The sequence below is a fragment of the Bison bison genome, unplaced genomic scaffold (genome assembly GCF_000754665.1).
Source record: "Bison bison bison isolate TAMUID 2011002044 unplaced genomic scaffold, Bison_UMD1.0 scf7180017864254, whole genome shotgun sequence".
Lineage (NCBI taxonomy): Eukaryota > Metazoa > Chordata > Mammalia > Artiodactyla > Bovidae > Bison > Bison bison.
This window is the reverse complement of record NW_011494826.1, coordinates 5,236,731-5,249,215: the sequence shown is the minus strand read 5'-3', so window position 1 is coordinate 5,249,215 and position 12,485 is coordinate 5,236,731. Positions and strand designations below refer to the sequence as shown.

The 12,485-nt window shown below is 39.2% G+C and overlaps 1 protein-coding gene across 3 annotated transcripts in view; it reads right to left on the bottom strand.

Moving 5' to 3' along the window:
- Positions 1-12,485, bottom strand: part of LOC104994197 (chromosome unknown open reading frame, human C14orf105) — a 30,040-nt gene that overhangs the window by 14,570 nt on the left and 2,985 nt on the right. For all 3 annotated transcript variants that reach the window (XM_010847685.1, XM_010847686.1, XM_010847687.1), the window contains exon 2: positions 11,970-12,052. In XM_010847685.1, coding sequence (XP_010845987.1) covers positions 11,970-12,052 — 83 coding nt within the window. The remainder of the gene's footprint in view (positions 1-11,969; positions 12,053-12,485) is intronic.

The window sequence follows — 12,485 nt, the reverse complement described above, 5'->3', positions numbered from 1 at the left end:
TGAAGATGCAGGGTAAATGAAACCTGCTGTCAATCAAGTCAGAGCCCTGAAGGACTGAGGATGGAGAAGAAAAGGAGGGGGGAGGGACCCCAAGGGAGGGGATACCGAAGCACCTATGGGAGGAAGACTCAGCAATGACTGAGGGGGGATTCTGGGGTTGGGGTGGGCACAAAGAAAGTGTGCCATCCCTGGACTTGGTTCAAGATTGGATTCTTTCTGGTGATTAGGCCCCTATGTCTGCAGCCACTGCTGTCCATCATGCCACGCTCACAGTGTCATTCAATCCTCATGGGAACCCTGTGGATAATTACAGTTACTCCCTATTTCACAGAGGTCAATGACTTGTACAATTTTGCAGAGCTAGAAAGTGGTGATTCTGGGATTCAAACTCAGGTGTGTTCACTGCTAAATCCTATGTTACTTTCTTCAGACTTGCTTCCAAACCTGGTTTATCAGAATCTCCTGGAATCAAAGTAAAATTGCTAGGCTATTCATTGGGGATTGAGATTCAATCAGTCTGGGATATGTCCTGGCAGGAAGGGACATACATACATACATACGTGTGTATATATATATATATATATATAAGGTCCAAATCGTGCTCTGAAAGAAACAGTTTATTATCTTGAGGGTGCTCACAGATACTCAGCATGCCTAGAAATAGAATTTTCCTTGTCCTAGGTCACTGATGCCATAGTAGAGAACGGACAAGTCTCCCTGAGGATGTAAAGTATTTGTAACTCTTTATATACGTATGTTGGCACCCCACTCCAATACTCTTGCCTGGAAAATCTCATGGACACAGGAGCCTGGAAGGCTGGGGGTCTCTGAGGGTCGGACACGACTGAGCGATTTCACTTTCACTTTTCATTTTCATGCATTGGAGAAGGAAATGGCAACCCACTCCAGTATTCTTGCCTGGAGAATCCCAGGGACGGGGGAGCCTGGTGGGCTGCCGTCTATGGGGTTGCGCAGAGTCGGACACAACTGAAGTGACTTAGCAGCAGCATATACGTATGTATACATATGCATATATATGTGTGTATGTGTTTTCTCTGGGCATATAGCAAGAGCATGGTTTTCTCTGATAGCCAGAGAAAACAATAATTCAAAAAGATACATGCAATCCAGTATTAATTGCAGCACTATTTACAAGAACTAGGACAGAGAAGCAACCTAAATGTCCATCAACAGAGGAATGGATAAAGAAGATATGATACATATATACAAGATATGATACATATATACAATGAAACATACAATTATATACATATATGTAAAACACACACATATAATACATATATTGATACAGTATGTATGTATTTTATATATTTGTATATAAAATATTTTTATATATTGATACAAATGTGTATGTATTTTACAAATTTGTATATATATTATGTATTTTATATATTATTTACATGTATATATTTAATTAATAGAATTTATGTTTTAGAGAGATATAGGTTCATAGCAAAATTGAGCAGAAAGTACAGAGTTCCCATACTCTTGTCTCCAAACACATACAACCTTAGTACTATCGACGTCTCTCCCCAGAGTGCTACATCAGTGAGCCTATATGGGCAATCATTATTACTCAAAGTCCGTGATTTACTTTAGGGCTTACTCTTGATGTACATTCTCTGGGTTTGGATAAGTGTATCATGACATGTATCCATTATAGCATCATATAGAGAGTAATTTCACTATCCCCCAAAACCCTCTGTGCTCTGCCCATCCATTCCTTTCTCCCCTGAACCCCCTGGCAACCACAAATATTTTTGTTGTCTGCACAGTTTTACATTTAGTTGGAATCATATACTCTGTAGACTTTTCTGATTTCAGCCTCATTTTCTTTGGATCCACAGTTGTGATAATGGTTGAGTAGTAGTTCTCTATATTTTTTTACTTTCCAATTTTTTAAAAAAATTGTTTTTTACTGAAGAATAATTGCTTTACTGAATTTTGTTTTCTGTCAAACCTCAACATGAATCAGCCATAGGGATATATGTATACACACACATATATATATACATATATCCCCTCCCTTTTGAACCTCCTTACCATCTCCCTCCCCATCCCAATCCAAAAGTCTACAAACAATAAATGTGTGGAGAAAAGGGAACGCTCTTGCATTGGTGGGAGTGTAAATTGATACAGCTGCTGTGGAAGATGGCATGGAGATTCCTTAAAGAACTAGGAATAAAACCACCATATGACCCAGCAATCCCACTCCTAGGCATATACCCTGAGGAAACCAAAATTGAAAAAGACACATGTATCCCATTGTTCACTGCAGCACTATTCACAATAGCTAGAACATGGAAGCAACCTAGATGTCCACTGACAGATGAATGGATAAAGAAGTTGTGGTACATATACACAATGGAATATTACTCAGCCATAAAAAGGAATGTGTTCAAGTCAGTTCTAATGAGGTGGATGAACCTAGAACCTATCAGAGTGAAGTGAGTCAGAGTGATAAATACCATATTCTAATGCATATAGATGAAATCTAGAAAAATGGTACTGAAGAATTTATTTTCAGGGCAGCAGTGGAGAAACAGAAATAGAGAATAGACTTATGGACATGGGGAGAGGGGAGCAGAGGGTGAGATGTATGGAAAGAGTAACATGGAAACTTATGTTACCATATGTAAAATAGATAGCCAACAGAAACTTGCTGTATGGCTCAGGAAACTCGAACAGGGGCTCTGTAGTAGCAGTAATCTTTAAGTACTCCTCCTAGGCAATTACTTTGTGGCCTTGAAAAGAACCTAAAGAATGCCATTTCTCCACAAAGGGCACTAGATGGCAGCAGCTAACATTGCAAATAGGATCCCTCAGTTAAATCATCTGCTCTTAGCCTGAGAAGCACTGCAGAAAAAAAAGTGTTGGAAAGCTAGCTTCTCCCAACAAACTGGTCAAATGAAATTGCTTCAGAATTCTGGGTTCATATCAATGTTCTTTTTCCTTGCCTGGAAAACAAGATAAAGCTTCACTTTATCATCTTCAGAGAAAACACAATGGGAGGAATTACTGATGAATTGGTAGAATGATGCCTTTTTAAAATTCATGATATAAAAAATGATATGTCTAAAGATTTATGGATTATTCAGCTTCTCAAATAAAACAAATGGTCAGGATAATAAGTGGTGGAATGTCAGCAAGGAGATTCAGGAAAGGAGATTACATCAAGCATAAGTCACAGAGCTTGCTGACAAGTTCCAACCTGAGATGATTGCTTCTGCTTACTAGCACGAAGATAAAGGTGGCAGGATCAACTGGAAGAAACTATAAAGTGTGTTTGGTATCAAGACTTAAGAATGTGTTCTTTAAGTTTCTAGGAGAAAGGTAAAGTTGTCCAAAGGAGCAAGAAATCATCAGGCCAAGGCGGAATTTCTGGTCAAGGCTTTGCAATGAGTTCACATTTCAGTAACATTCTTTGATTCAAATATCTGGCAATGAAAAATAAAACATAAACCAAAAAGATGTGGTCAGGCTTTAATATAAGATAATACCTCTTTAGATCAGAAAGCAGAACAGAAAACTTGGGGGAAGCTAATTCGTAAGCCATTTAGGGCTCCTGTTGGCTATTAGTTATTTCCATAGGCTAAAGAGACCTAAAAAATGCTTCATATAAGGAGGAAACGTAAAGCCAGGCTCATGGTTTAAACTCAGGGACTGAGCTGTACTCACCTCTTTACCCAGTCTAAGGGCTGTATCAAAGTGTAAGCCAGATTTGTTTTACAGGTGTTATCAAAAAGTTGAATATAAAGAAGCTGAGACTTTATTCTTTACAACAATAAATTCAAAAGCTTAGAAAAATGGATAGTTTTCTGGGAAATATAAATTTAAAAAGTTAAATCAGGAAGAAATAAGATAACAAATCAACTAAGAACCATTCTTTTACTAATTAAGTTACTAGACTTCCCTGGTGGCTCAGACAGTAAAGCGTCTGCCTACAATGCGGGCGACCTGGTTTCAATCCCTGGGTGGGGAAGATGCCCTGGAGAAGGAAATGTCAACCCACTCCAGTATTCTTGCCTGGAAAATCCCACGGACTGAGGAGCCTGGTAGGCTACAGTCCATGGGGTCGCAAAGAGTCGGACACGACTGAACGACTTCACTTTCTTTCTCCACCAAATTCCAAGTGATCAAAGATGGTTTCACAGTTCTGTTTTTTGTTTTTATTGGAGTATAGATGCTATACAACATTGTTTTAATTTCTGCTGTACAACAGTGAATCAGTTTTGCATACATATGTGCTTAGTCGCTCAGTCGTGTCTGACTCTTTGCCATCCCATGGACTGTAGCCTGCCAGGCTCCTCTGTCCGTGAGATTTCCCAGACAAGAATATTGGAGTGGGTTGCCATTTCCTCTGCCAGGGGATCTTCTCATTCCAGGGATCGAACCCACGTCTCCTGCATTGGCAGGCAAATTCTTCACCACTAAGCCACCAGGGAAGCCTGAATCAGGCCTGGCGTGCTGCGATTCATGGGGTCGCAAAGAATCGGACACGACTGAGCATCTGATCTGATCCCCATACTCTTGGCTTTCCACCCCCATTTCCCACCCTACCTCTAGGTCTTCACAGAGCATCCAGCTGAGCTCCATGTGCTATATACAATACTAGCTATCTATTTTACACCAGGCCCATTTTATTAAATTTTTAAGGAATAGATAAGAACTATGTTAAATCAAATGTTTTAGAGGACAGAAAAGAGGGAAAAGTAATCAATTCACTTTATAAAACGAGTATAACCTCGAGGGGAAAAAAACTGGAAAAATATATAAAGAAATTATAGGACAATTCCACTTATGAAAATATATATAAAAACCCTAAGCACATAAAATTCAGCAGTGTATTTCTGTGTGTGTATATATATCTCATGACCAAGTAGGGTTTATATCAGGAAGGCAAGCATGGTTCACATCATAAAATCTATTAGTGTAATATATTAGATCAACTGGTTAAAAAGAAAATCCATAGGATCATTTTAATAGGTTATTTAATAATTATTTAATAAAAACATCAGTAAAATTTAACACTCAGCCCTGGGAAAAACTTGCAGCATACTAGGAATAAGATAAATGAGAGAAATGTTGGTAATTTAGTAAAAAGCATTGTGCCAGATAGCTTCTATTTATTTCTTCAGATCCACTTATCACATTACTCTGTTCTCTGCCTGTAAGAGAGTAAGCAGTTTCTCCTGCTTTCTGGCTTCCAGTTGGGTCAGCTACTAAAGAACCCTGGTAGGACATCTGAGAGAAGAAAGAGAATGGAGTCAGGATATTTCTTCCTCTGTCTCCCTCCCTGCAGTCATATTGGCTTGGCCGTGTCCCACCCTCCTCTCAAAGCAGCTTCCTCTACCTCACTCTCCCTTTCTAGGTTCTAGAAGTCCTTTGTGCTAAATATAGCCACTTCTCAGCTGCCACTAGTGGCTATTTCAATACCCTCTCTGGTTCCCCTTCAGTTCAGTCGCTCAGTCATGTCCGACTCTTTGAGACCCCATGGACCTCCATGTCCATCACCAACTCCTGGAGTTTACCCAAACTCATGTCCATTGAGTCAGTGATGCCATCCAACCATCTCATCCTCCGTCGTCCCCTTCTCCTCCTGCCTTTAATCTTTCCCAGCAACAGGGTCTTTTCCAGTGAGTCAGCTTTTCACATCAGGTGGCCAAAGTATTGGAGTTTCAGCTTCAACATCAGTCCTTCCAGTGAACACCCAGGACTGATCTCCTTTAGGATGGACTGGTTGGATCTCCTTGCAGTCCAAGGGACTCTCAAGAGTCTTCTCCAACACCCCTTATCCATGCTGTTTTTTTGAGTGCTCAGTCACTCAGTCATGTCCAGCTCTTTGCAACCCCATGGACTGTGGCCTGACAGGTTCCTCTGTCAATGGGACTTTTCAGGCAAGAATACTATAGTGGGTTGCCATTTCTTCCTCCAGGGGATCTTCTTGACCCCGGAATCAAATCCACTTCTTATGAATCTTCTGCATTGCAAGTGGACTCTTTACTGCTGAGCCACTGGGGAAACCCTATTACTTGTAAAGATAACTTCCCTGACTTACCCTAATTTGAACATACTATCTTTATCCTTTGGGGACTCTGACAAGCACCTATCAAAATTCTATTGCAAATGTATTTAGTTTTAGAATCAGTCTCATTAATGACATGGATAAGGCAAGGTATGTCCATTATTACTGCTTGGGTTCAGCATTGCAAGGGAAGTTTTATTCATTGCAAAAGTCAAGAAAATCTGTATGAGGCACAATTGGGGAGAAATAGAAAAAATTATTCTTGTTTATAGAACATATTGTCTATGTAGAAAATCAGAAAGAATCTATAGACATTTAGAATTACCAAGGTATTTCCATCAAGTTGTGGAACTCAAAATTTAATATATAAACATGATTAGCTTTCTTATTCACCAATAATCTTTTAGAAAATTAAATGGGAAAAATACCTCATTCATAGTAGGATAGAAAAACCAAATGAGATATTTTGATGGCCAGTTGTAGTTGTATGTGTCAGCTTGGTTAGGTTACAGTGTACAGTTATTCAAACAGTAATCTAGGAGCTCCTGTGAAATTCTTTTGCAGATTCAATTAAAGTCAGTAATCAGTTGACTTTAAGTAAAAAAGATTAAGGGGCTTCCCTGGTAGCTCAGTTAAAAAACTGCCTGCAGTGCAGGAGACCGGGGCTCAATCTCTGGGTCAGGAAGATCCCCTGGAGAGGGAAATGGCAACCCACTCCAGTACTCTAGCCTGGAGAACCCCATGGACAGAGGAGACTGGTGGGTTACAGTCCATGGGGTCACAAGAGTTGGACATGACTTAGTGACTAAACTACCACACAACCTTGGAAGATTATTTTAGATAATCTGGGTGGGCCTGATTCAATCAATTGGAAGGCCTTAAGAGCAAAGCTGAGGTTTTCCTGAAGAAGAGGAAATTCTACTTGTGGTTAGCAGCTTCAGCTGATGCCCTGCAGTTCCAATCTACCCTTTCTGATAGCCTGTCCTATGATTTAACCTTGCCTTGTCAATTATCCTCCAAATCATGTAACCATCATGTAACTTGTAATAAGTCTTTTGATATATACCTCCTTTTATAGATTCTGTTTCTCTGGTTGAACCCTGATACAGACATAGAGAAACAAACCTAAGAATACATCACACAAGGCCCCTGTAGAGAAATGAAATATTATTGAAAGACCTAAAAGAAAATTTGAGTGAATTATTTATACCAAGTTCATGGTTTAAAAAACGATATTGTAAATGTGGTTAATTTCCCCCAGATTATTCCATGGATGCATTCCAATCAGAATGCTGAAAAGGTTTTTTGTGGAACTTGACAGGAAGAACCAAACTTTACATGGAAGAGCAAAGGACCGTAAATCGCAAAGACAATTCTGAAGAAGAAAAAGGCAAAGGAACTTGCCATCCTAGATATTAAGACTTAGCTTAAAGGTACATAGAGAAGAATTCCTGTGGATACATAAATAGGCCAGTTCAACAGAAGAGAGGACTCAGAAACAGACTCACTGAGCTATGGGTGTCAGATATATGACAGAAGTAACATTTCAAATCAATGGTCACAAAGGATGATTCCATAAGCAGTTCTGGGACAAGAGACTCATCAAATGGAAAAAAACATAAGATCAGATTCCAACTTCACACCTGAATTTAATGGATTAATTAATTTAATCCATCTTAAATAGATGGATTAGGACCTAAATGTGAAAAGTTAAAGATTATAAATTTTAGAAATAAAAATATCCTTATGAACTTGGGGAATTTAAAAATTTCTTTGACAAAATATGAGATAGAAAACAGAGATAAAGATTGAGAAATGTGACAACATCAAACTCTTTGTGTACACACAAGCACACACATGCACACAAAATGAAAAGGCAAACCATAGACAGAAGATACTTGCAACACACATAAGTAACAAAGGGCTGGATCTAAAGCATACAAGGAACTCTCACCCATCAAAGAAAGAGACTATAGAAAATGGGCAAAGGATTAGAAACGTTGAGAGAGAATAAGTTTGTGACAAATTGTCTAAGACCTCAAACAGTGTAATGAATTATCCAGGTTGATGCTCATCTTTCTCTCCTCTCCATTCATTCTTTCAACATTGATTAATGCATACTTATAAATCACCATTTGTGTGCTAGCTACTGCTCTAGGCACTTAGATGTGTAGCGAAGACAGCAGACAAAATTCCCTGCCTCTGTGAAGATTATACTCTAGCACTGGGGTGGAATTTGAGGGGTTGGGAGGTGGTGGAAAAAACACACAATGAACCTAATATGTAAGCAAATTGCTTAGTGTGTTAGATGGAAATAAGTGCTCCAGAGAAAAAAACAGTGAAGAGTCAAGGGAATCAGGAGTGTCAAGAGTAAGAGCTGCAGTTGTCAATAGGTTGTCATGTAAGCCTTAAAGGAAAAGTGAGATTTAAGCAAATCTTTGAGAATCTGCCTGCTATGCAGGAGATCTAGGTTTGATCCCAGAGTCAAGAAAATCTCCTGGAGAAGGGAATGGCAACCACTCCAGTATTCTTGCCTGGAGAATTCTATGGACAGAGGAGCCTGGCTGGCCACAGTCCATGAGTCAAAAAGAGTTGGCCATGACTGAGCAGCTAAACTTTATTGGACATGAAGGAGTCATCCAAGGAGATCATTTGAGGAAACTCTATATGGGGTAGGGGTGGAAGACCATTTCCACCTTAGGCTGGACCTGAGATGGTTGGATGAGAAGGTGAATCTCTCAGAAAGGTTAGTGATGATCACCTCTTCAACATGGGGCAGATACATTTGAGTCAGGGCTCCCTGGCAGAGCTTCTCAGATCTCAGCATCTCCGAGCTGGAGAACCTTAGTTCAAGACCTGCTCTTTACTTGAGGAGTTATTAGATGTTCAGGAAGTGGAGTGTGCCAAATATGAAACTCAAATTATTTAGGTTGCAATTAGATTTGGTTTAATAATTAAAAATACTTTTATAATTTTCTTTGGCAGGGATTAGGCTATTAATTAGCATGTCATGGGAACCTAGCATTTATTATTCTCTCAAAAATCCATTTGTGGTGGAAAATGTGCTGAGCCTCATTTGTGAAGATAATTATAGTTGATATCTTTGGGAGTGTCTGCCAAGTTCCCAGTGATTTCCCTCTTCTCTGGGAGCTGCCTCTATAATCTACATGGAGTGGTAATTGGTGGGAGGAAGGGAGGCTCCCCTGCTCACACTTCTACTGTATGAGCATATTCTTTGGTCATAGCTCATTGGAACAGAGCTAGAATCACGAGGAAAGCTGAGCCAATACTATTTTAAAAATCTCCCAGGAATTTGGAATTAGAGCCAAGAGGGCTAGACAAGTTTGTCTGTTTGACTAGAATTATGAGATGCAAATTCAATGTGGCCAAATTTCACCAAATAGTCTTGAGGACTAGAGAAAGTCGACCAGCAAGGAGAGAGAAAGCAGATGCACAGAGAGCGAGTTCTTCTGCCTTTCAGGTTCTAAGACATAGCTCTTCTCTGAAGTCTAGGTGCCTCCCAACTTTTGAGTTCATTAAAAAAAAACTCCTATATCATTATAAATTATCACATTGGTTGCTTTGGCTAGTCCATTTGACTTCCAGTACAGTGATGCTACAGATATGAAATTGTAGGGAGGTCACTTTTTTTTTTTTTTCCCAGTAGGGATGTGCTGTGTGTGCTAATTCACTTCAGTTATATCTGACTCTTTGCAACCCCATGAACTGTAGACTGTCCCTGGGGCTCTCCAGACAAGACTACTGGAGTGGGTTGCCATTTCCATCTCCAGGGCATCTTGCCAACCCAGGGTCGAACCCGCATCTCTGTCTCCTGCATTCACAGGCAGGTTCTTCACCACTAAAGCCACCTGGGAAGTCTCACCAGGATAATGGGTTTCATTCATTCATCTGTCCATTAATTCATTTATTCATAAACTTTCAAGGGATACATACTGTGTTAGTGACTTAAGATATAAGACTGAATGTAGTTTGTATGCTCAAATAATTCATTTTGATTCTTCATTTTTAAGGTGGTTGGTTGGGATATGGGGAGGCAGTCTTTGACTCTGAAATACCAAATTTCTTTTTGAGTTTGATTGACTTGAGAAAGTCAAAGCCTGCCTTTAGCTTATTTATGGTTGATAGATATAAAAAAGGACTCTGTGGACTATAAACTCCTACACAAATGTTTTTCACTGTTTATAGTAATAATCTTCTTTTTGAGTTATTCAGCTTAGAGGCTTCACAGGAACATATAAAATGAGCTTCTTTGAAAGGAAGCCTTTGATTTATAATGATTTAGAAACAAAATGTAAGTTTTAAAATTAGCACTTTAGGTAGAGATAGGCTCAAAATGTTAAAAATTATATATCAACTTGATAGAATTGCACTTTATTTTCCATTGACTAAACAATATTTTTAGGTTTCTAATATTTTGGGAAAAGATCCTCCTTTTTTGGTGTCCAAAAGCTATAATCACTCAAATAATGATTGTGAGCTTCTGGAGAAGACAGGTAAATAAAAACCAACTTAAATAGAAATAATCCCCAACAAATGAGCTCAGATACCCCTGACTGAGTTGTGTAGCAGGTGGGGTTTGATTCCAATTCCATTTTTCAAATATCAGTGATAGATCCTGCTCACAAGAGAGCTCCAAACCCTCCTTTTAGCTGATGCTCACTTCAGAGGACCCATTCAGATGGATCTCTTTCCCTTTCTAGGATGAGGGTTCTTAAAATTTATAGGTCTCTACAGGGAATTCATTAAATATTTATTAAGGTGATGCATTTAAAACTCCTGCTTTGCTGCCTTGAAATCAGTGTGTTAAAGTCGCTTCAGTCTTGTCTGACTCTTTGTGACCCTATGGACTATAATCCGCCAGCTTCCTCTGTCCATGGGATTCTCCAGGCAGGAATACTGGAGTGGGTTGCCATGCCCTCCCCCAGGGCATCTTTTGGACCCAGGGATCTAACCTTTGTCTCTTACATCTCCTGCACTGGCAGGTGGGTTCTTTACTGCTAGTGCCACCTGCTGCTGCTGCTAAGTTGCTACAGTTGTATCCAACTCTGCGCGACCCCATAAATGGCAGCCCACAGCATCCGCCATCCTTGGGATTCTCCAGGCAAGAACGCTGGAGTGGGTTGCCATTTCCTTCTCCAGTGCATGAAAGTGAAAAGTGAAAGTGAAGTCACTCAATCGTGTCCAGCTCTTCTCGACCCCACGGACTGCAGCCTACCAGGCTTCTCTGTCCATGGGATTTTCCAGGCAAAAGTACTGGAGTGGGGTGCCGTTGCCTTCTCCACCTAGGAAGCCTTAAATTCAGTGTTCTCAATTTCGTTAACTAAACATTTCGAATGATGAAAGGTTAGGGATAGAAGGACTGTAGAGATCATCTATGCCAATGGTTAAGAGCACAGGCTTTGGAGGCCTGGTTGATAATGTGGCCCCTGCTGTCCTTGGGCAAGTTACTTAACTCTCTGAAGCACATGTATAAAACAAGGATAATCCTTCCTTTCTCATTGAGGGGTATGAAAATTAAATGAATGACAAGATCATTGTTGCTTAGAGTGTAACAGACTTGTATAGGTGGTAATTAGTTATAGTAGTTGTTACTGTTATATGTTACCATGATTGCCCCACAGTCATTCAATTAATCAGTGCAAGATTCAGATCCTTTGTGTCCCTTCATACCTATATCTTTGGTACTATACCTGCTTCCATTGGTGGTGGTCTTAAAAGTGAAATCATTACAAAAGGAAATCCTAAAGAAATATGGTTTACATTGACAGCATTCTCTTTAATAACACCATCATTCTCATTAGCTTAGTCATTGTCAATATCCCTCTTATATGATTATAGTTAAAAAGGGATATTACCATTAAATCCAAGAAATTCCTTATGAAGCCTTTTAAATGCATCTTACTTGAAGTCTTCGGGGTGGATGCCTTTTAATAATACTTGTTTCTTGCTGTTCCAGTGGGAAGTCAAAATACATGGCCCTCGGCCCTTGAAGGGTTGGAGAGAAACAAAAACAAACCATTAAAAGCAATTTCTTATGACATTAAATTCATCATTAGTTATTAGACTCTGTTAACGCCATTTTGTATCTTTAGTTCTGTATATCTAACCAATAGGCTGAATGTGAAGACGAAAAATATAAAGCAGGGGCCCACATAATGGCAAATGATAGAATATTAGCCTAGACTCAGGATTTAATTTCTGCTTTCCTCATTTCCTCCCCGATTAATATTTAAAGGAATAATTGCACATTTAACAATGTATTGACTAGAAATGTTATTCAGACATGGAAAATAGAAACATTGATTTGTTTTAATTTTATGAAATCCCTCCCAAATAAATAGAAATCAGAAAAAAAAACATAACTTTAAGAAGTGAAAATAAATTCTCTTTTCAGGTATAATAGATTAATAGATGGATA